This window comes from Anabrus simplex, chromosome 1 (genome assembly GCF_040414725.1).
Source record: "Anabrus simplex isolate iqAnaSimp1 chromosome 1, ASM4041472v1, whole genome shotgun sequence".
In the NCBI taxonomy this organism is placed as follows: Eukaryota; Metazoa; Arthropoda; class Insecta; order Orthoptera; family Tettigoniidae; genus Anabrus; species Anabrus simplex.
In genome coordinates, this window is record NC_090265.1 from 890132146 (window position 1) to 890158292 (window position 26147).

Below are 26147 nucleotides of genomic sequence, written 5' to 3' on the forward strand. Positions count from 1 at the left end.
GTGAACCATGCAAATTTTGTAGCTCATAAACTGGACATTATGCCAACAAGTTTGGTATGCATACTATGAATAATTTCCTGTCTAGACTGGGTTAATTTTAGTTGTAACCACCTGATTTATTCAAGTTAATATACTAGGCCTACTATGATGTGTGTTTTTATTTTCAACTATTGGTATTTTAGATACATGTGAAGTATTTATTTGTTTTCATAAAATTTTTAAACAATTTAAAGCCTATTATCTGTCTTGGGATTATTTGTATACAAAGTTCATACTATTTTTTCACACCTGATTTCACCATATCATAAATATATAATGTGTTACTCTACTGAAGTGCAGTAGAGAATTCCTTATAATAGTCAATTGATTAGGGACACACTGCCAGCACGACGAATCTTCTCGGCTGTCATTCTTACCTTTTGAGACCAGGCCCGCTATCTCACTGTCAGATACCTCCTCCATTGTAATCACGTATGCTGAGTGGACCTTGAACCAGCCCTCAGATCGAGATAAAAATCCCTGACCTGGCTGGGAATCGAACCCTAGGCCTCCGGGTAAGAGGCAGGCACACTAGGCCTACACTGCAGGGTCAGCCATTTTCTTATATAGCCTATATATATATAAATGATATGAGTAAAGGACTGGAATCAGAGATAAGGCTTTTTGCGGATGATGTTATACCCTATAAAATAATAAAAAAGGTACAGGATTGTGAAGAACTACAAAAAGAATGGTGTGATGGTAAATAGGGTGAAAAATGAAGTAGTGAGTTTCACCAAGTTCTCTCAATTTTAATTACTGTGCTGATGGGGTGAAAGTACACCTGATGGAGATCACTGTAAGTACCTAGGTGTTAATATAAGCAAAGAGCTTCATTGGAGTAATCACATCAATTGGATTGTAAATAACGGTTGTAGTAGGGATGTAAAGGAGAGGGTGTGTAAGTAACTGGTAAGACCACAATATTAGAGTTTGGTTCCAGTGTTTGGGACCCTCACCAGGAATACTTGATTCAAGAAATGGAAGAATCCAAAGAAAATGAGCACGATTTGTTCTGGGTGATTTCCGACAAAAGAGTAGAGTTATGAAAATGTTGCAGAAGTTTGGATGGGGAAGATTTGAGAGTAAGAAGACAAGCTGTTTGACTAAGTGGTATGTTCTGAGCTGTCAGTGGAGAGATGGTGTGAAATGACATTAGTAGATGAGTCACATTCTTAAAAGTAGGAAAGATCTCAATATGAAGATAAAATTGGAATTCAAAAGGACAAATGAAGACAAATATTAATTTATAGGAAGATGAGTTAAGGATTGGAATAATTTACCAAGGAGATATTCAATAAATATCCAAGTTCTTTGAAATTGTTTAAGAAACTACTAGGTAAACAACTGACAGGGAATCTGCCACCTGGGCAACTGTCCTAATTGCAGATCACTGGTGATTGATGACTTGTGTTTTGCAACCAATGAATACTATACACTGGCAGAAAAAATATCCCAACACCAAGAAGGGGTTGTGCTAGATTAACGAACGTTGGTAGGTGTGTTTACATATCTGAAAGATGATGTTGATTCAAATCTCCTGCAAATCGCATTAGCCTGGTGCTAGTAGTGGTCCTATGATGTTGCACATCAGGTTTGCTTTAAATACGGGCTGTGCTGTGCAAGAGCATTAGTTACCTGTAAGACTGGATGGAGTGACTGTGTGTGGGTCAAGAATGCCTTTGCGATGAATAAGAGGCCATTATCAACAGCTCACTGCGGTTAAAAGAAGCCGTATAATAGGGCTATGTGGTGGGATTTTCCTACCGTGCTTTGCAGAATGACTTGGCAGGAATATCTCCACTGTGCATGTGTTCTGGCAACAGTGGCCACGAGAAGGTACACTCGCAACAAGACCGGGCTCCAGATGTCCCCATGGCACCACTGAGAGGGAGGACTGCCATATTCGGCGTATGGTTGTGGCACAGCAGGCTGCATCTGTATCAGCAATTCGAGCGGCAATTGGCACCACAGTGACGCAACAAACTGTTCAAAATTGGTTACTTGAAGGATAGCTCCAAGCCAGATGCTCTGCAACGTACATTCCACTTACCCCAAACCACCGCTGTCTGCGACTTCAGTAGTGTCAAGCGAGAGCTCATTGGAGGATGGAGTGGAGATCCGTTGTGTTTTCTGATGAAAGCCAGTTCTGCCTTGGTACCAGGGAAGGCCGTGTGTTTGTTAGAAGGAGGCTTGGTGAGCGCCTGCATTCTATCTGTCTGCAGCATCGACACTCTGGACCTACACCGGGAGTTCCGGTCTGGGGAGCAATTTGCTATGATAGCAGGAGCACTCTCATGGTTATCGATTACATCGCTATTAATGGACCAGCATAGCACATTTGCGATGGCTTTTCTTGCGCGGATATTAATCTGCAGATGTGTACGTCCATCTGGTGATTCGACCTGTTGTGCTGCCATTCATGAACAGCATTCCCGGGGGTGTTTTTCAACAGGATAATGCATGCCCCCATGCCGCTCTTGTAACCCAATGTGCTCTACAGAGTGTCAACATATTGCCTTGGCCTGCTCGATCTCCTGATCTGTCCCCAATTTAGCACGTATGGGACATCATTGAACGAAATCCCCAGCGTCATCCACAATCAGCATTAACCGTCCCTGTATTGACCAACCAAGTGCAACAGGGATGAAACTCCATCCCACAAGCCGACATCCAGCACCTGTACGACACAATGCATGCATGTTTGCATGCCTGCATTCAACAGTCAGGTGATTACATCATTATTAATGGACCAGCATAGCACATTTGCGATGGCTTTTCTTGCACGTATATTAACCTGTAGTACTGTACCTTTAATCAATTAAATATGTTACGTTGGCAAATATCTTGCCAAAATTTCCACATTCTACATTCCTTATTTCATGGTGTTTGGATACTTTTTTCTGCCAGTGTATTAATAACCTATTAACCCTCTGAGTCAGTTTTGTGGTGTAAGGGTAGTGTGCCTGCCTCTTACCCAGAGGCTGTGGGTTCAAACCCCAGCCAGTCGGACTGAGGGTTGCAACAGGGCTCACTCAGCCTTGTGAGACAAAGTGAGGAGCTGTATGATATGTGAGCAAAAGCCAAGCAGTATGTCTAGAACTTCATGACACTCCAATATCTACAGACTATCTGGATGGGCAGCAGTCATCCTGGCAGGCCAAGGCCTTTAATGACCTGTTGTGTCCATGGGGGGCAGTTATCCGTTGGTCTCTTTCACTTTACTACACTTGGATTTATCTTTTGTTTGTAGGTGTCCGTCAGTGTGGGAATACTGTTTTGAATCCTGTGTTCTTTGATACAATTCGTATTATACCTGGTATGGACTCTGGAGAAATACATCATCGAGCTCGGCAGAAGGAGATCAACTTGAGGGTCTACCCCGATGACAGTGTAAGTCATGTTATTAGTTTGATGACATTGTAGGTATTTCATAGCAGAGGACAATGTTATAACATCTATTGTCCTGTTTGATTCCAGGTAGGAGTCTCGCTTGATGAGACTGTTGGTGTATCAGATGTTGAAGACCTTCTGTGGGTGTTTGGCTCAAAAGAAACACCAGAAGAAGTAAGTTTTCTTTTGAACAGTTCTTAATTTGTAGACTATATTATAGATCGATGATGATGATGATGATGATGCTTGTAGTTTAAAGGGGCCTAACATTGAGGTCATTGGCCCCATATTATAGATCAAGGTCCTTACGGTACTTAATGTAGTAAATCTCACTGAGTATTCATGTGCTAGATGATGAGATGCTGAGAAAGGAGACGAGCTGCTCGATTAAGTGGTATGTTCCGAGCTGTCAGTGGAGAGATGGCGTGGGAGGACATCAGTAGACGAATAAGTTTGAGTGGTGTCTTTAAAAGTAGGAAAGATCACAATATAAAGATAAAGTTGGAATTCAAGAGGACAAATTGGGGCAAATATTTGTTTATAGGAAGGAGAGTTAGGGACTGGAATAACTTAACAAGGGAGATGTTCAATAATTTTCCAATTTCTTTGCGATCATTTAAGAAAAGGCTAGGAAAACAACAGATAGGGAATCTGCCACCTGGGCAACTGCCCTAAATGCAGTAAATGTAGTGATTGAAGGACATGGGTTCGATTCCCTTTCAGGAAGTAAAAAAATTTAAGAATTGAGATGGCTCTGATGTTCACTCAGAAAGGAGAGTAGAATACAGGCAGTGGATATGAAATTCCTAAGAGGTATCGAGAGCAAGACCAGAAAGGAAAGAATTAGAAATGAAGAGATAAGGAAAAAGACAGGAATCTTGAAACTTCAAGACAGGGTAGAAACAACAAAGCTAAAGTGGTATGGGAATGCAATGAGAATGGGAGAAGAGAGAGTGCCAAAAAATGCTTTTTCGGAGAAGTTAACAGGAAAGAGACCACGAGGAAGGCCCCGAAAAGGGTGGACAGATTCAGTGTGGGAGTGCATAGAGAAGAGGGGAAGAAAACCAGAAGATGTACTTAAAAAAAGGAGAAGTGGTGGAGAGACAGGCAGCGATGGAGGTCCTTGATTCACAACCCAATCCGGGAAACAGGGAACGGGAAATGAAAATGATGATGATGATGACAATATTCTGTTATATACACTATTATCCTACTACTAGTAAAATACATTACATTGGCATTAATGACTGAACAGTTGAAAGTACTGGTTTAACTGGAACTGCTATGGTGCCAGTATTATGTACATCTACTCTTCATCACTGTCATAGGCTCTGTCTTCCTATGAAGACTTTCCACTGAGTTTCAGTAAATGTCTGAAGGTATTTTCTTCTATTCCTCCTGCAACATGGTGAACAGTTGTATTTAGGAGCAGTCTGGTCAGGCTGTCAGCTGGTGCTGTAACTTATCCCAGAGATGCTCAGTTGGGTTTAGATCAGAGCTTTAGGCCAGCCATTCAATTTCATTCACTCCCAATTAGAACACTTAGTTGTGGCCTTTGATTAATGAATGGGTTTAATGCCATGTTGAAAATGGAAAGGTCCATTTCCACAGGGTGGGTAACATAGAATTGTCCAAAATTTTCTGATAGGCTCTGGATATTGTGGTTCAAGGTACTAAAGCTAGTTGACCAAGACCAAAATAAGAAAGGATATGCCCGCATCATAATGCCTCCACTGTCACATTTCACTGTGGGAACAATGCACCCTAGTAAGTAACTCTCTTTTGGCGTTCACCAGCTCAACACACATGCACTGGACTGCTGCCATGTTTAGCATTATTCTTCACTCCACATGATGATATTACATTGTTCTAGAGTCCACACGCGACATGTTTTGCACCACTGTAATCAGCAGTGAGCGTTCAGTTTAGTGTTCCTTGGTTTATGTGCTGCAGCTTGCCCATGAAATCCAAGTGCAAGTACCTCCAGACAAATGGTATGAGTAGTAGCAACACTTCTAGATGCCAGTCTATGGCCAAAGTTTCTAATGAAACTTGCCAGTTTGACTTCACTACTCACTGAAAACATCGACAGACCCTATGTAATACCAATATAATCAAAGAGAATGAGTAAGAGATGACTCTCAACGTTATTTTTCACTTCTGTACGCAACGGCTGCGCAAAGATCGCCAGGGATTGCACAATAGCGCCTCTAGTGAGCACAGGGCTGAACTAAAATTACCGGGCGGGCGATTTAAATCGTTTAGCGCGCGGAGGATCCCCAGGTTCTCGCCCCCCCCCCCCCCACTCTTAAATATTATATTAAATATATTTTTGTTCTTTTTTTTCCTCATATTTTTTCTTTCATTTCCTTTGCTTTCTTTCCTTCTTTGTTACCTTTTTCTGAAATACTGCATTCTGAACAACAATACACCTGGAGGTTGGCCTGTGCTTTATTATTATTATTATTAATAATAATTTTTTGCTGGAGAAAAGAAGCTTACCAGCTTGTGCTGCTTATTATAATTATTTCATTTATGGAGTTATATTTTACTTTTACTAATTCACAAAGCCATGAAGGATGGGAGTGACTGGCCTTGCCTGTGCTGCTTTTGTTTGTTTCTGCTGAGGAAAATGGAAGCTAACTCACAAAGGGAGGAAGGAAGTGACCAGAAGGTGAGTGGGATTGGCAATCTCTATCTCAGATTAAGACCTATGACAGAAATAGACACTAACATCCCCTCGTACATCAGTCCTCTTTAACACTACTTAAGCCGACCGTAACAGTCAATAGTATCAAGATATGCCACTTATGCAGGAAATAAAATATAAATACAATGTAAGAAAAAAAACCATACACAGGAACCACAATGATGAAAGGAAACTCATATGATAAGGAGGGAGTTTGTAGGATTCAAAGATAAATTGAAATGAAACATGATCTTTTGGTTTATGGAGCTATATTCTACCTACTATCCACAGTGTTACAGGTATAAAATTGTGTAGAAATTTGCACAAAAGTTTTAGTGATCATAGTATATCATAATCTCATGACATTACATTCAGCAGTGTTAATCATCAATTAATATTCATCAGCCAGAAAACTATGCAATACAACACAAATACAAAATCATTCATTTAGGAAAGAAAGACTGGAACTGACAAGTTACAACATAATACTTTTCTCTCTTATTGCAGTCTAACATTGCACTGACATTGCAAAAGTTTTCAGCAACACCATTTGTATTTTCCCAAGGAACTTACTATATGATACATCTTTCAGTCTGTCAAAAGAGGCACCTAGGGCCACACACTGAGAAATATTGAGATTTGTACTTCTTTTGCATCTACTAGAGGATGGCAAATCTCTGGCAGAGTAGTGTTTGAAGAAACCAAGACATGATAGCACATACTCTGTTCCTACATACTGCACCAAAACACAACATATCACTCAATCAGTCATCTGCATTTAGATGATAAACAATGTCAAGCTACAAAATTGTATGCATCCCGTGTATTCATTGATCTGCACTATTTACAATACTTAAAAATGTTCTATTTTATGTGACAGTAGGATATATCTAAATTTTTCTGCTACATGGAAAAAGATGGAATCATGAATATGTTTGTGGGTTTAAAAGAGCGCTTACAGATTCTGTGATTGTTCCCTCTTACAACATGCAGGAGGTACAAATAATGCTTCCTTTCAGTCCATCCGCAGGAGAGGAGTTCCAATAAATGGACAGAAATATGTAGCATCAGGATCTACGTACAATAATATGGCAGCTGATCCAGCACAAAACATTACCATGCCAAGGCACAACATAGCTCCGCCTATTAAGAGCTATGTCCAAGGAATTGTATGCTAATTTAGTGAAGTATTATGAACAATATGCTGCTACTTCCACAACATTATGGTGTGCAAGGGCCTTTGCTGTGATCTAGACGAAATGCCTGTTGAAGACAGTGGAAACTCACTTCAGACAGTGCCATTTGTACCTACTGTATATCGAAGGCGGAAATCTATGTTGGTGGTTGCAGAGTAGGCTGATCTGTGGTCTGACAGCATGCACTCCACCCGGCCAACCGAGTGGGGAGCCTGGCACAAGTAAGCGGAAACAATGCCAAAATTCAATTAAGGGCTGCGTGGTTGCCCACCCCCTACCCACAGGGGGACAATTATGATAAGGCTAGTTTCTTTACGTTGCACTGACACAGATAGGTCTTATGGCGATGATGGGACAGGAAAGGCCTAGGAATGGGAAGGAAGCAGGTGTGGCCTTAATTAAGGTACAGCCCCAGCATTTGCCTGGTGTGAAAATTGGAAACCACAGAAAACCATTTTCAGGGCTGCCAACAGTGGGGTTCGAACCCACTATCTCCTGGATGCGAGCTCACAGCTGTGCGCTCCTAACCGCACGGCCAACTTGCCCAGTACTATGATAAGGAAAGTTTGTAGAACTGTTACCATCACATCAAGTGAATGGGTTACCAACATCACAAAATTCACAAATATTAATTTAGTTACTTGGACATTGCATACATACCAGTACATACTTTTGTATAGGAGGATGTGCATACAAACTGCAAATAAGAGAGGAGAGAGCATAATATATTTCCTGTGTTCTGATGAGAAATGTTCTCCAAAATACAAGATTTTCAGTGAAACCTCCTTTGGTAGAAATGGATGCTTAACCAAAACTATGACTTCTTTACACAAATCATTCACACAATATCACACGACACTTCCACTTCAGTATTTGAATATTATCATACAAATGATGATCTCATATAAAGGAACAGACTATGAGTTCAGTAAACCACATGTTTGAAAGGTTTATTGCTCTTGAAAATAACTCCACATTACAGTTTTTCACTTCCCATTTAGCAGATATGTTTCATGCTGTACTTAATCTCCCTATAATAATATTACTAGTAATACTAATATTAATGATAATAATACATGTCCCATGAAGTTTAAATAAAGTGTTTGATTATATAACAACTGTAGGGCAGGAATTTATAAAAGTCATTATGAATGCAATTAAGACAAATGGGGGTCTGAAACATGCAGATGTATGGCATATTTTGAATTACAGCACTGAACATGAACTTAACATTTTTCCACCTTTATGAACAATTATAATGATGTTCTGGGCTTCATAATGATCTCATTTCTTTGCCTATGAGGCTCATACACCGATTCATGGCAACGATGGAATGGGCCTCAGAAGGATGCAACTGTGGCCTTAATTACGGTATGGCCTTAGTATCTGCCTGCCTATTGCAAAGAAGGGAAACCATCTTCAAGATAGCTGACAGTGGGGTTCGAACCCACCACTGCCCAAGCGCAATTTCATAGATACATGACCACACTGCACAGCCTACTTGTTGGGTGTTTTGTAATACAAAATTAAATATATTGCTAAACAGTCATTAGCATTCATAAACTGAAATTGCTTAATTTGAATGTAAAATTAACAATAATAACATTAGCACCAGTGTTCTCCCCAGAAATGTTTGCCAGGCGGGTGGCAAGAATGAGTAGCCGGGCGGGGAATACTACGTAAAACTTCAATATGAATATAAATTTCAATTCGTTCCCCTCAGGGCGTTAACAATAATATCAGACAGGTAAATATTAACTGCACAATTGAACTATTTGAATGTTATTATCATGAACAAGTTATAACAGAGTACGTTGAACGTCTAGTGTTCTATTGCTCCTTCCAAATCATGTAACACTGGACTTAGGCCTCCCACTCGGTTGCTGTGGACATGTGGACTGCCATACAGGTTTGTGATGTCATACGGAATATAGGGCTCGCATGCGATTCCACGCTAATCCAGACCCCTGCTCGCGACTACATAGTGGTCAAGCTAAACATTTGATCTCCGATGTAACTGATGCAATTATGGTAATGGTTTATCATTTAAATTGGCAGATTTACAGTATTTATAGGTGAATTTGGAGCACCCAATGACTCAAATGTGTACCTATTAATAATATTATGTAATTAGCATATATCTAGGTTTAGTCAAGCGGTCTCTAAAACCGGCAGGGTGGTGCACCCATTAGAAAGGTCCTAGGGAGAACACTGAGCACATAAATATCAATTAGTGAAACAACAATTACAGTCCACAGGCTGAAGAGAATAAGAAATTACCTCAATAGTTCTTCATAATAACAACTCTTTACAATGAACGACATCCACTCAGGAAGGTAAGATTTCTTTCTAAGGGTTATATATCACTGTCAGCACAGACGAGCGATGACTCATTAAAAGTTTATTCGTAGTAGCAGCAGGCGTGGAGATGGTGGTGGCAGCAACAGCACCGGTGGTAGTAGTAGTAGTAGTAGCAGTAGCAGAGGCAGTAGGAGTGCAGGTGGTGGGAGCAGCAGTCATAGCAGCTGAAGGCCTTGGCCGAGGACCAGACTCATGTTCAGGCACACCTACATGCACAAGAAAAAACAATAAGAATGGTACCATTTTTTCCTCCTCTACTACAGTGAATGCAGGGTATTGATTTTCAAATCTCATAATGTCATTCATTCATAAACATATATTATGGTTCTTATGGTCCCTCTATGGTTCTTACAGTAGGCAAAACAGCAATAAAATTACATTGAGCATATGATATTGTCCACCTAAATATTAAGCACTTGAATACATTAACAGTAACTGTATTGAGAGATGTCATACAACTGTTTTTGCTCCATTCATGTTCAGTTGAACTTAAGGAAGAAAACCTAATTGTACTTGCACATTTTATATTCACTGTCCAGAAAAGATCCCCTACATGCTGAGAGGATGTTGGAAATAAATTCAAAATGGTACATTCAAATGTTAGAAATTCCCCATCCCCTCCCCCCATGGGCCTGGTTCACCTCTGCTTAGCCAACCCGGTCACTCCAAGCACCCCCAGGGTCACCTGTGCAGACACCAAGTCAACGTAGATCACTGACCAGAACTCCTGACCTCAAACCATCCTCTAAATGAAGAGTGGACACTGGCACATAATGAAAGCCATAAAAATAGTGAAAAATAAAGAGCCTGTAGTTCTGGGAGGTGACCTAAGTTGTAGAGTTAATACACCATATCAAAAGACAATGATTATACTATAATTAATAAATGATGAAGGATACAAAGTAATCAACAACTCAATGGAAAAGATATATATAACCCTAAACAGTACAGTACCACTGACTTAGTTTTTGTGAAAGGCACCATTGTATGAATTCTAGTGCAACAGATTATGTACACAGATCCGGGAAACATGATGGTAACAAGCAGGTAAATACTAAACAATGTCTTGTCACAAAATAAAGTAGGAATTCATGATGGCAAAACAACTTCAGATACTATTAAACAGTGGGGTGGAGTATTACAGGGTGATCTATCAGTCCGCTTCTATTCAATATCGCCAAAGCAGACGTTACAGAAATAATTCATAACGCAACCAAATTGTACTTATACGCTGATGACCTAGATATAGGTTCTAACAACAAAGATTATCTTCAAGCAACTATGGTCAGCCTTGAAAAATATTCTGAAGACAACAAACTTAAAATTAACCTGGACAAAACGGTACAAATGGTTTTCAGATAAAGAGGCAGTTAGGATAGTGAGCTCATTTAAATACCTCGCCTTCACAATACAGGCAACGTAAAGCCATTGATGGATTATAACAAGGAATAACATTTGCACATGTGTGCACTATTTTGTTAATAATAAATGTTAGGTATTTCGGCTACACTCTGCCTCAAAGAAATGTACACATTTCAACTTACAGGTAAGGCAAGCTCAGGTATGACAGGCATTATAGTAAATTTCATTATGAGAAGCGAGGTTCCCCCTCATCTGACACTGATGAATTTATGATCATTACCTCTGGAGAGCAATTGAAATGAATCACAGGAAAATGTGATAGGTCACAGTACCGGTACTGTGAACAACAATAATAACAACTACTTACTTCTTTCCGGGACAGCATCTTTGATAGGGGTCCTGGATAGCTGGAGTGACCAAAGTGCCTCGAACACACAGTGCGGTTCCTCAGCTGCTTCGGGGGAAGCTGCTGCAACCGTTCGACCCCCACAACGTCCAACCACTCTCTGCAAATGTTAGGTCTAGCAACAGGGAAATGATGAAATAAGATTCCCTGTTGCTGGCCTTCTTCGCTATCTGTGTACATTCCACAGATCTGACACTTTTTGTGCATGGTCTGAGACATGAAAAGAAATAGAAGAAAATAATTAAGGACACTGTAATCAGCTTATATTTTTACTGCTAATATCAATACTATCAAAACGATAGTGGTTTATCAGACATAATATAACATTACATCAACTGAATTTTAAGGTGTCTGTTTCAAGTAGGCTTATGTAACTATCATATCAACCACCATGCAAAAAAGGTAATAAAAAGGTGACAGTCAAAAATAATACAGGCAACGTAAAGCCATTGATGGATTATAACAAGGAATAACATTTGCACATGTGTGCACTATTTTGTTAATAATAAATGTTAGGTATTTCAGCTACACTCTGCCTCAAAGAAATGTACACATTTCAACTTACAGGTAAGGCAAGCTCAGGTATGACAGGCATTATAGTAAATTTCATTATGAGAACAGAAGCAACTATCAATCATCAACTTATTAACTTACTTAAGGATGCTTACCTCAAATATCTTGTACTTTTTCTTCAAACACGCAATTGAAGATAACAGATATACGCATCCAAAGCAAAGTGAAGCAAAATGTCACAAACGTCAAAAACGTGGTCGTCCCACGTGGTCCAAGGTGTCAAACTCAAATCGACCAATAGCAATCGGAAGATGTTTCTACCAATAGGAGCTGCCGTATTCGTCACGTGGGCTATGGGTGAGTGACGTGATGTACAACAGCGCGCTCACAAGAGTGGAAGGCGAAAGTATTCAGTCTGAGCCGAGCCCTCGGAAGGGTAGGACCTATGCCGCTGTCAAACCCTTGAATATAATGGTCCATTATTGGACATTATAAATTTTCCAGCTAACTCACTCCTGGTTGCCTGCGTTTCGCCCTCGTGTGCTAAGTTAGGCTCGTCAGTTGGGACTTAGCACACCACCCAAGACGCAAGGCTAGTGCATACCGTGGAGGCTGCTGCTTGCTGCTTAAATGCTTTCATTCCCCACCCTGAAGGGGTGGGGCGGGCCACCTAGAGGGTGTCGCCCTCTCTCTGGCCGAGAGATGCGGGCAGGTTGGGGAGATGTGAGGGAAGAAGGAGGTGGATAAGGACTTGAAGAGGTAGGAGATGGGAGGGGAACTGTGTCTATTCCTAAGTATTTATTCTTTATTGAAGTGAGAATACAGTTGTGATTATGTCAAAATGAGCTGTGAACAAAGAGGAGAGGGGTTATACAAGGTGCGAGGAAAATAAATGAAGGGCAAGGGTGTTATAAAAGGAGGAGAAGCTAACAAGCGAAGTTAGAAGAAGGCGAAGGATATCAAAAGAGGGAGGTGGGGGAAAGTAAGGAGGTGGGGGCGGGAAGAGATAAGGATGAAATGATGGAGGAGGTGGTTGGGGAGGTGGGGCCGGTCGGGGACTACTTCGAAGTGTGGAGGGATGAGATGAAGGTTGTGGAGGTGAGCGAGATGGTTCTATGCGATGATGACGGCCGTTGAGGTGGATCCCGGTGGCGATGAGGCGTTCAACATCTTCAGCAGTCGGGAGATGAAGTCGGACGAGATAGGTGGGTCCAGCGGAGTTATAGATCCGAAAGGCTCGGCGCACTGGTATCCCTGTCTGGCGGAGTGTTTGGATGATACATGCTGATGGAAGGCTGGGCTCCACACCGCAGGCGACACAGCTAAAGGTGGTAGTGCCGGTGGAAGGCGGTGGGACCAATGGTGGCTGTGCCAAGTTGCCAGGAGTATCTTGATGGGAATATCCCTCTTCAGATGACGGAAGTGATGAGCGCTGGGGGTGTGTGGGGTCAGTGGAGGGAGGCAAGGGGAAAGGAAATGTCATGAGAGGGGAAGGATGAGTGGTAACAGTAGTAGTGATAGGAAGGGAAGAGGAGGTGTGAACTGAGGTGGTAATGGTGGAGGTAGCAGTGGTTAGAGTAGTGACAGAGGTAACAGGAGTGAAGGACAAAGGGGGCGGGGGTGAGCAGTAGGGAGGTGGTGTGGTCGTAGCGGGCGGATCGATGGTTCCAGGCGGAGGGTCGTCGGTGTCCGGTAGCTCAGCCAAAAGATCCTCTGGAGTAGGTTCAACTGCATAGAGATGGTTGTGGATGCGTGCGCCATTCTTGATGATGGTAGAGACGTCGGCTGGAGTGGATAAATAGAGAAGTACATCGGATAGTGGTTGAGCTTCGTCGTCGACTAGCCGGCAGGCACCATAGGCACCCGCCGGACGAAGAGCAGCGAGGACATCTTGGTCTGAGAAGACGAGAGGAACGTTGCGGGCAAGGCAGGTGTAGAGCATTGTGGGAAGGCCGACCTCCTACGTGGTGCCAGCCTATATGCTTTGTTGTCTCGGCGGGGTGATAAGTAAAGTTGAGCAGTCACCCGGCCGAAGAAAAAATATGCATTGCGTTGCAGCAGAGGAGAGCAGCCGTCGTGTCCCAACCAGAGCTCTTGAATGTTAAAAGCTTAAGGAGCTTCCCCCGAGAAGGGATGTGACGTGCCCCGTGGAGGCCACTGCATAGGCTATTTGAAGCCACCAGCAGTGCCAATGCACTATGAGAGCTATGTCTCATTTCCAAAAATAGATGCCTGCCTGGCCATCAAATAATGTAGATGTTGATTCCCATAGGGAACCTAAAATATTTGTCCCGAATGAGTAAATTTATAATACCAATATAATTTTGGCTTCCCTGGTTGAGGTAGTGGCAAGTCCATTTCACCACTATATCGCTCACTGTTGAATATGGTATCTGAAACTTGCCAGAAATTTCATGGATGGAATAACCAAATTGATAATCATGCCCCTTTCAGCCTCAGAGTTCTCTTTATACTTTCATTTTGACTGCTAGTAAACATTTCTACCAAGTGCTCTTGTCCTTGTAAAGGCTCATGGCATGCTCGAGTGGTGTTTGGAATCAGTCTACTTTCCTTTAAGAAGGTGTCCAGTCATTAATGGCAAGAGTAGTTCTCTGAAGGTACTCGATATTAAGTTAATTTATGATATGCTGGGCTGAGTGGCTCAGACGGTTGAGGCACTGGCTTTCTGACTCCAACATGGCAGGTTCGGCAGTATTTGAAGGTGCTCAAATACGTCAGCCTCGTGTCGGTAGATTTACTGACAAATAAAAGAACTCCTAGAGGACAAAATTCTGGCACCACAGCGTCCCCGAAAACTGTAAAAGAGTAGTTAGTGAGACGTTAAGCAAATAACATTATTATTATTAACTTATGATCTGGAAATCTGCTTTTGTTAAAATTAATTTTGTGAGAGAATTTCATATTGTTATAGAGTATTAGGATTGATGAAAAGAATTGTCGCCCTTTTCTTAATGTCTGCATATTTTTCTATTGTGTCTACTAAGTGGTTGAAAAATGAAGATTTCAGTGTGAAATATACACACCTCAACAGCTTATGAGGAATCTAACCCATGCTCTTTCTACTGAACTAACCACAAGCTAGGTAGAACATATTTTGTTAGCTGAATGCATGTATGCAAGTTGTTCGCTGAATAATTGATAACATTTGTTTTGGTTGTAGGTCTTGCAGAGCTATAATCTACAAGAAGGTGCTATTGCTTCCTCAGATTTTCGTCGTACCTCACCATATTTAACTCATCCTGTGTTCAACTCTTATCACTCTGAGACCCGCATAGTGCGTTACATGAAGACACTGGAGAACAAAGACATCTCTCTAGTGCATTCTATGATACCACTGGTAAGTTAAACCCTTGTATGATATTGTGGACTTGAGTTACGTAATTAGTACGGTAGGGTAAAAAAAATATACATTTTATAAAATTTATTTAGTAACTGAATGCCAGTAATAAGAATACTCAGTTATTTTATTAACCTAATTAATTATTTACTTGCTGGCCCCATGGTGTAGGGGTAGCATGCCTGCCTCTTACCCAGACGCCCGGGTTCAATTCCTGGCCAGGTCAGGGATTTTTACCTACAACTGTTACTGAGGGCTGGTTCGAGGTCCACTCAGCCTACATGATTACAATGAGGAGCTATCTGACGGTGAGATGGCGGCCCCAGTCTAGAAAGCCAAGAATAACGGCCAAGAGGATCCGTTGTACTAACCTCACAACATCTCGTAATCTGCAGGCCTTCGGCCTGAGCGGCGGTCGCTTGGTAGGCCATGGCCCTTCGGGGCTGTTGCGCCATGGGGTTTGGTTTGGTAATTATTTACTCTGAAATGAACATAAAAAGATTTTTTTCCCCACAAAATCTAATCCTATGACAATCAAATGTTCAAAACAGGAAGTTCAATCCTGACTCAGTTTGGTGGTATTTGAAGGGGCTCAACCCCAAGTTGGTAGACTTACCAGCACATAAAAGAACTCCCATGGGACTCAATTCTGGCACCTTGGTGTCTCTGAAAACCGTAAAAGTAGTTAGTGGGACGTAAAGGCAGTAACATTATTATCATAACAGAAAACATCTTCATTGTAACTTTTTGTGTAAGCACTTTTCTTTTTTTTGTAATATCTAAAGCCATCTCTCTTCAGTTTTGCTCAATTAATTTATAACTGTTAGGCCCTTCAGTCTCCAAAAGTAATTTTGAGTAATACATTTATGACTGCCTTAAAAAAGAAAACATAAAGTACAAGGGGGAATCAAAATATAAACAGGATTTTTTTTTTTAAATTTAAATTCATTTATTGAAAAACACAAGGTAATTACAATTTTATTTCTCCACATAGTTTCCTGCTTTGGAAATGCATTTGTCCCAGTATATGGGCAGCTCTTTAATGCCCTCATTGTAAAAGGAACAGGGTCATGTCACCAGCATGTTGCGCACAAAGTCTTCCACACTCTCGTCATCTTCAAATTGTTGCTCTCCTAGAGCTCCTTTAAGCAGTCTGAACAAATGGAAATCACAGGGCGATAAGTCCGGGCTGTAAGGAGGATGATCAAGTGTAGTCCAGTGCATTTCCTGTAGCTTGGAGACAGAGCTGCAGTATGGGGCCACGCATTATCGTGGAGGAGGATGACTTGTCGAATCGGTTGGTCTCGTCTTTTGCGGCAATATGCAACCCTTGCCTTGTTAAACAGCTCGCAGTAGTAAGTAGCATTGATTGTGTGTCGCTCATGCAAAAAATCAATCAGCAAAATGCCTCGCTGTTCGAAAAAACAGTTGCAAGAACCTTGCCAGCTGACAGTCGAGTCTTGGCTTTCACTGGTGCTGTCTCCCCTTTCCTCCGCCACTCCTTACTGGCTTGTTTGGATTCGGAAGTGTAGTGGTGGACCCATGTTTTGTCGCAGGTGACGATCCGACTCAAAAATGCATCACCTTCTTCCACAAACCTTTCTGTAAGCCTCTAACAGACTTCCAAACGTCTCAACTTCAGATTTTCGGTCAAAAGACGATGGACCCATTTGAACACACTTTACAGAAATGTAGTCGTTTGTGATGGTTGCTTGAGAGCTCCCATAACTGATTCTGACTTGTTCTGCAATTTCTGATACTGCCGTCCGTCAGTTGTCGTCAATAATGTCTTTAACTGCACAAATGTTTTCATCTGTAATGCTGGTCCAAGGAGGGTGATCGTGTTGCTGATTTTCCACTCGTTCTTGTCCTTCCTTGAACTTTTTATGCCAGGCAAACACACACGTCCTTGACAAAGTTTGATCACCGAACTGATCAGTCAATATCTGGCAAATTTCCGCCACTGTAACTCCTTCACGAGGAAGAAATTCTATAATTATGTGTTGCGCAGTGGAGGGGTGCACCTAACAGTCCTGCCTAAGCATAGCAGAAGAGCAGGGCCAGTCCTACCAACTGTTGATGTTCAGGAACAAAAATTCTGTTTATATTTGATCGACCTTCATAACAGCATTATACTTGAAAAAGAAACAACTTAATTAAAATAGAATGATATGTTCTGTTCTTGGAAGAACATCATCAGATTCTATCAAATCACACTCAAATATTTAGAAATGTATAAACATCAATGTTTATTTCTGTTTAAATACTAGGGAACTTGAAATGTGGAACTTAACTTAATAAAGTCCTCTTTTCTTTCAAGTAACAAACTGCAACGCCACATATATAGTCCAAAACAAAAAAGCTAAATTTCAATGCCAGATTTAAAAACAATTCTAATAATAGTGCTATTCTGGGAGAGTTGAACACAGGTATGCCATCAACAGACAATGAGTTATTATAGAGCGTAAATTAACACTCTTGTAAAGATGATGAGAAAGGTAACTGAATACCCTTCGTGTGAAAAACACAAAAATGAATTAAATATCATTGGCCTTCAGAAAAATGAAAATATTCTTAGCTTAATTTTTTTTTTTAACACATGCAGCCATCAGTTTCTCAGGTTAAACTTACCTTAACAAGTTCATTTCTTCCTTAGGGTTCATGTACCATGAAGCTGAACAGTACCACTGAGATGATGCCATGCAGTTTCCGTCACTTTACTGATATTCATCCATTTGCTCCACTGGACCAATCACTGGGTTACCAACAACTGTTTGAGGAACTTCAGAATGACTTGTGTGCTATCACAGGATATGACCGCATTTCCTTCCAGCCCAACAGGTAATGGACTTGATTAAGCAAACAAATTCTCTCCACATTAACGCATAATGCATAATCCCCATTGCTAGCCACACAAAAATAGACTAATATATTTAATCACACATTTATGCATTCAAAACAAAACTGTGAATGATCTCATTACAAGGAATATAATGTCATCTGAAAATTGTTGTATGACAGGAGGACTACAGATCTGCTAGTAGGTCATTGCTCATTGGGCTACTATTTAGAAGTGGAGTGTAACTGACAAACTGTTCATGTTCTATTATATGCTGGGTAGGATTTTATTATTATGGTATTTGGACGTGTGATGTAACTTAGGGGCTATATAATAATTTCATGTGGCTATTTCTAGCCGAGTGCAGCCCTTGTAAGGCAGACCCTCCGATGAGGGTGGGCGGCATCTGCCATGTACAGGTAACTGTGTGTTATAATGGTGGAGGATTGTGTTATGTGTGGTGTGTGAGTTGCAGGGATATTGGGGACACCACAAACACCCAGCCCCCGAGCCACTGGAATTAACCAACGAAGGTTAAATTCCCCGACTCGGCCGGGAATCGAACCCGGGACCCTCTGAACCGAAAGTCAGTACGCTGACCATTCAGCCAACGAGTCGGACACTTAGGGGCTGTAGGTGTACCATACTTTTTTTTTTTTTTTTTTTTTTTTACAATTTGCTTTACGTAGCACCGACACAGATAGGCAGGAGAGGGCTAGGATGGGAAGGAATTGACCATGGCCTTAATTAAGTTACCTGGTATGAGCATGAGAAATTATGGAAAGCCATATTCAGGGCTGCCAACTGTGGTGTTCGAACCCACTATCTCCCTAATGCAAGTTGACTGCCATGTGACCCAAACCGTGCAGCCTCTCACTCGGTGTAGATGTACTAGTAGGTCATTGTTCATTAGCAGAACGTAACTGTAAGTTGATCGTTATTGGCCACTGCTAACCACACATTGTTTGACCAAGTGATTCCCAGGATAATAAGTACCCCTCTACCAACTACCAATGGCCTCTTTGCAGGACGGATGAGCAGAGAGGTGTACAGGTCACCCTCTTGCCCTTGAGGTGAAAAGTCATTCCAGAAGATGAATGAATTGCTTGTTAATGAACAGCATAGGAAAACAGGAAACCACTGCATTAATGTTCCTTTAGAATATCCCCAGGAAAAATCATCATGGCTGGATTCAATATGAAATGTTATGCAGTTTCAATTCTGTCATTCACATCTCCAGGAGGCTATGAGAAATACAGCAATGAATATAGGTACATGGAATGTGAGATGTAGGAAAAGTGTATAATTTGATCCAAGAAATATGATGACTCAAGATAAACGTGCTGGGATTGAGGGAAACTAGATGGCCTAACTCAGATGAACTCTTCATCAATCAAATGAAAGTATATTACTCTTGTAACAATGATAACTATCACTAGAATGGAATTGCAATAATTGTGGACAAATCCACAAGGCAGCTGTGATAAGTTTCATGCCAGTTTCAGATAGGGTTATTGTTTTTCAACTGGAAACATCAAGAGTAAAAGTTAACATAAGTGAGTCCATGCCCCTACAAGTGCAGAAGAACTGCAACAGTTTTATAATGAAATTGAACAAGCACTGCATATTATGATATCCAGGCATATCACAATGAACATGGGTGATTTCAAGCAAAGTTGGTGAAGGATGTGAAGGCAACATGAAAGGCAACTGAAATATGGGATGAAAAGGATAAATCCTGGTGCAGTCATGTCAAGAAAATGAGCTAATAGTTGGCAACATTTTTTATAAATTGCCAGAGAGAAGACTGTACACCTGGAAAGCACTTCAAAACCAAAGTGATTTTCTCCTAATCAGTAAACACTTTAGAACTTCCATCAAGGCAGTGACAAAAATGAAGCTTAAGAAAGTATCCCCTAAAAACATAAAGGAGCAGTCCAGTCTAAAATCACTTGTCAGGGTGATTGCCTTATTTCGTGGAAGAAAAATTACAAGAATGATGGTTTTTATCTGAATACACTGTGATTTTGAGAAGCAGAAATACAGTGTTTGATAAAATATGTGTGATGACACTCAACTGTCTGTCAGCCATATATGTAGTAGAGTCATTTAATTGTACATTCAAGTAATGAAATTATATCAGTAAAACACAACTGCCACATGAAATTCTACTAATATATGCATAATATTGTTATTACTTACTCATCTTTCTAAATAAACAGCAACTTAGGCTGGTAGAACATACTTAACAGCTCTTAATCTTTTATAAATTGCATCAGGTTCAGGGATCTTGTGTCTTGGACATGATGTTTTAACATGATTTTTATGACCATTTGCAGTCCATGAATTAATCCAACTTACAAACAATTAAAGTGCTATGAATCTCCTTGTCTTCCTGCGCTGTTATGCTTCTTTTTAGAATTGTTTGTTTGTACAGCTAAGTTGTGACATGTTATATTAACCACCTATTTATCGAGAATTAGGTTAGCAAATGAATGAACAACTTTGTTTATTTTTAGAACTCATGACAATACACATTTTTGATGTCAATTGGCACGCACAATGACTGTACTGATGAAATAAAGTCCAGAATAGGCCAAGCAAGAAATGTGTTAAATAAAATTAAGAAAGAGTTCTGCAGCAGGGACCGAACTCTACACCTAAAATCCAGACTTCTGAAATGTTAATTCTACTTTGTCTTATTCTATAGAGTGGAAACCTCAACTCCGAAATGAAAAGGTTAGACACTTTTGGGCTGTGGACTTATAGAAGAATATTGCACTTGAGCTGAACAGCTCAGGTCGTAAATTTATTTATTTATCATATATATAAATACACACACACACACATATATATATATATACAAACTGTATAACCTAAAGACAAATATATAACAAAACAAACAAAAAAGAGGTCCCAATATGATAGATGGTGCGTTGGCAGAAGAACAAACTTATATGGTTGCTGACCAATAGTTAGCCACTTTCAGGGACTCTGGTGTTGCTTGCATGAGGTCTTCCATAGTACATGAAATTGGACACAGTTTGCATTGAAGAAGATGAGGCGCTATCTGTGGAGAGCCACACTCACATAACGGCGAGTCTACATGAAAACCCCACTTCAACAGATCAGATTTGTATCTTGTAAATTAAGTGATGAGACAGGTGGGAGAAAGAGAAAGAGAAAGAAAAAGAAAAGAAAAGAAGTCATAAATACTATCAAGATCAGGAAGCTGACAAGGCATAAGATATAGTAGGAATTACTCAAAGGTATAAGGATAAGATCACACAGAAAAAGGCACATTTTGTGGCAAAATAATTTGAGAAGATGGTTTTACTGTACCACTACCAAGTTATTTTGGGATGCAAAATTTAAAGCCAGAATCTATGATAGTTGCCAAATTTCTAAGAGGAAATAGCATTTTAAGAAAAACTGCCATCTAACAAAATATATTCAGACCCCCTAGTGCCACGAAAACTGCTACCAAATTTATTCAAATAATTTTTGATTCATGAGCAAAGCAGGCTAGGTGTAACAGAACATCCACACCTTATAATAATAGAAGCTCAATATTTTTAAAAATTCTTATAGCAATATATCTTGAAAATTATTTTCTTAGCATGCAGATAATTTTTAAAAAAATTATTTCTACTATACCTGTGTATTTTTTCTATTTATAGTATTTGCATTTCAATTGCCACTTAAATTTTGTTCTAATAGACTTTCACACTTCTAATCCCGTGTATGATTAATGAAATGGGACTACAAGCATTATACATCCATTTAGTTAGATGATGCTGAAAGTTTTAAGATATACATACCGGTACTATAATTTAATGTTCTCTACTGTTCAGTTCAAAATAATGCTGAAGTTTCTATGGAATTAAACAACTTTCCTGAAGTCAAACAAAGACCATAAGGAATATAGAGGTAATGCAGGAATTTCTATAGATGTCAGTGGCAAGGGAAATCAAGTAAAATCTCAGAGAGTAAGCTGCTATGTTCGCTTCATTATTAGACAAAACTTATTGAAGAATTAACTTAAATTTGGTCATCATGATAGTTACAACAACCATCTTGTGAATCAATGCACTGTGCATTTTTCATGCTTCTATGATTAGGGTGACCAGATGACCACTACTCAAATAGAGGACATGTTAGCCCTGAAATGTAGGACATTTCACCAAAATGTAGGACACTTTATCCAGCAACAAAATTTTACCTCAAACATTACCTGTCATCATACTGCAGATCATTAAATGATTTGCTGTTTTGTTCTAGAAGGATTTTGAAAATTAATACATCATACTATTAAAAAAATTGGTTTTCTTACCATTATATGATATTTTAGTTATATTTATACTTGTCTGCAGGTGTGATTTTCATCAATAAATCATTCTTGTACTAAACATAATTAAAAAATTGTGTGCTTTCAAAATATTTAAATTGCCTACTTTAGAAATAATAAACGTTTCACTGATTCACTGTTTAAATGATTATGAGTACCAGGCCATTGGCCAGACATTCAAGAAAGTAATCTCTGTTCATTAGCCTGGTACTGAAAATAAATACTCTGCTATCTTTAGGAATTCAGAAAACTGCCAAAATTTGTCATACATTTGAAAAAATTACCCAATTCACTTCACATGTTGATTTTTCAGTTTCAGTTATGTTTTTATCCAAATGTACAAAAAAAATTAAAAAATTCCACTGAAGCAATAAATCTTCAAAAGTAGGATATTTTGACACTTTTTCTGGACTTCCAGATATAGGGTCTGAATGTAGAACATGCCCAGAAAATGTAGGATGTCTGGTCACTCTGCTGTTGCTGCTGATGATGATGATGATAATGATCAATTCAACAATTTTAGGTCTTTAAACACATGGTGTCTGACTGCACCAGAATTCAAACCTTGAACCCAAAACAAGAGTACGTTACCAACTAAACTATTCTGTCTCCATGAACTGGTTTTATGCACGGCACACACGCACGCACACACGCGTGCACACACACACACACACACCATTCTATCTGAGGTCACAGTTAAATAAATGCTGTTATTACTTCCTTTGAAGTCTCAACTGAAAAAGTAATATGTTTTGGTACAGTGGTGCGCAAGGAGAATATGCAGGACTGCGAGCCATCAAAGGTTATCACGAAGGCCGAGGAGAAGGTCACCGTAACATATGTCTCATTCCTGTGTCTGCACATGGAACTAATCCAGCTTCAGCACAGATGGCAGGTATGAACGTGGAACCCATCAACATATCTCGTGATGGCAGCATTGATGTTTCACACTTGAAAGCCAAGGTAAAAATCTTTCTCTAAACTAATCTTGTACAAAATCGGATCTGTGGCAAAGATCTGTGAAATCATTGCACTGGTCTGTGGTTCAGAACGTTTTCTGACTCGAGTGTTTTATAACTGATCTCTTACGTTCCTTGCATGCTGACTTCAAAAATATAACTCACTTTGAACAATCAAGTCAGAATTTTTCACTATCAAAGTTTTTAGATGGTATGCATTAGAGAAATAATGCACCAAGTGAGTTTCCCATGTGGTGAGCTTGCATATAGTGAAAGAGTGAAAACTGAAGTCATTCTCAGGACTGAACCCAAAGTCTCCTCCTGTAGAATCATTGGCAGATGAAAAAAAAAGTACATTTTCCAGGCACCTTTTAAAACAAAATAATTACAGGTCTAAAGTTAATATGAGGATACAAAAGTCAATAAAGTACTGAAATGTCATGAAAAGGATTCATAACAGCCACAGTAGTTCTATCTCACATTAATCTAAGAGTGTAATCATCAAAATTAATACACAGACTCACCTGTCTGTCAGCATTCAGTCTGCAAGCCTCTGTGAATTTACTGAATGCCTCCACAATCCTCTATTTGTAACTAGCTCTGTGGTCTCATATAGTTCCTTACCTATTAAATTTAAATAATTAGAAACTGAGTCTAGCCATCATTGTGTTGGTCTCCCTCTATTTGTCTCACCCTCCATGATTGAGTCCATTATTCTCCTAGGTAACCTATCCTCTTGCATTTGTCTCGCATGAACCCACCACTGAAGCCAGTTTATGTGTCAAGTTCATCGCTATGCTTAAAGTAATGTTTTTTTAAAAACATCAAATGATTTTTAGTATTGAGAAGGTGGAATATTAAAATTTTGTATTTACTTTAAGCATAGTCTCAACTCAATACGGAACCTAACAATGAAGTTTATTACTTTTAAAGTTCATCGCTAACTTAGCCTTTAGGTCCTCATTCTGAATATCCTCCTGCCATTGTTCCTACCTGTTTTCTCGCTACTTTCATGTCTGTTACTTCTAACTTGTGAATAAGATATCCTGAGCCTACGCAGTTTTCATTCCCATACAGCAAAGTTGGTCCAGTATAAAGATAGTTTCGTCCAGGAGCTGACTGGATTCTATCTTACAGAATGGTGTTGATTGCAACTGTGAGCTCATCGCATTAATTAATTATCTTGTGAGTATACATATTTGTATGTATATACTGTATAACTCATAGACACGTTAGTCAATTATTGTAAATCTAAACTATTTTTTATTTTTGTGTTGCTGGGCTGAGTGGCTCAGACAGTTGAGGCACTGGCCTTCTGACCCCAACTTGGCAGGTTCGATCCTGGCTCAGTCCGGTGGTATTTGGAGGTGATCAAATACGTCAGCCTTGTGTCGGTAAATTTACTGCCACATAAAATACTCCTGCGGGACAAAATTTCGGCACTTCGGCATCTCCAAAAACCGTAAAAAAGTAGTTAGTGGGACGTAAATCAAATAACATTATTATTATTATTATTATTATTGTGTTATTTTTTCCAAATTGTATTATTGTAATATTAACTATGTAATGATTGTTGTCATTGGAGTACAACTCTGTTACAGGGATAAATATTTTTGTATTTTCACACCAGGCAAATGCTGGGGCTGTATCTTAATTAAGGCCATGGCCACTTCCTTCCGATTCCTAGGCCTTTCCTGTCCCATCGTTGCCACAAGACCTATCTGAGTCGGTGCAACAAAGCAACTAGCAGGAAAAAAAAATTATTTTTGTGTTATTTTTCCAAATTGTATTATTGTAATATCATTTATTTATTTATTTATGTAGTTATTTTTTAGAATAGATTTAAAGAAATTGACATACACAGATCAGGATAAGATTTTATTTTAGGTTTACAATTATTGACTAATACGCCTATAAGTTATACAGTATACTGTATATGTACAAATATGTATACTCACAAGATAATTTTAATTTTAATTCCTGTTGCTCCTCATGGAACATAGGGCATCAACAAAACATCTCCATCTGGTCTTGTCTTTGGATCGGTCTGGTTTCTCTTTGTTGATGTTTCTGTAGAGGCTTAATTTAAGGTTGTGCAAGTTATTAGCTCACAGCACCCGAGCCTGGTGGTGGGGCTGCCACTTGAAGCCTCCAGGCTTGCTGTTTTCTGTTGGGGTTGTTTCCCTTAGCCTTTGAAGATCCCTCTTCACCCCAAGGCATTGGTTTCCCTCTTAATTCAACCCCAAGAGGGAGGGTTGCCTTCTCTGCCAACTTTGCCATACCAAAGGTCTCCTTCTCTGCCTCAGTTACCTTTAAGGACTTCACCAGAGCCTTGTTAGCCATTACTTTTCAGGGTTCCTCTAAGGCCTTCACAGCTACCATAGCAGTCCTGGGGCATGCAAGGTCCCCACTGTACTTTGCCCTTACAGGCTATCCCTTACTTCATATCATTGCCTGCTCCCATGTCAGAGATGAGAGGTTGGACTTATGGGGAACAAGTCTAGATAGCAGTCAGTATTTTTTATTTATAGAGAGTTATTCATACTTCATTTTGTCATGTTAACTATCAGCAATGTTCAGTAACTTATTTAGTCCTTGGGTTACCATAATTAACAAACACAAAACTAGAACTTGAAATATATGTTCAGAGACAACTAGTTTTATTGGACACACTAAAATTTACC

At 39.8% G+C, this 26147-nt stretch overlaps 1 protein-coding gene across 1 annotated transcript in view; it reads left to right on the forward strand.

Annotated features, from left to right (window-relative positions):
• Positions 1–26147, forward strand: part of LOC136857704 (glycine dehydrogenase (decarboxylating), mitochondrial) — a 110064-nt gene that overhangs the window by 56751 nt on the left and 27166 nt on the right. The window contains exons 8-12 of the mRNA XM_067136568.2: positions 3293–3432; positions 3520–3606; positions 15141–15317; positions 17974–18158; positions 23266–23467. Coding sequence (XP_066992669.1) covers positions 3293–3432; positions 3520–3606; positions 15141–15317; positions 17974–18158; positions 23266–23467 — 791 coding nt within the window. The remainder of the gene's footprint in view (positions 1–3292; positions 3433–3519; positions 3607–15140; positions 15318–17973; positions 18159–23265; positions 23468–26147) is intronic.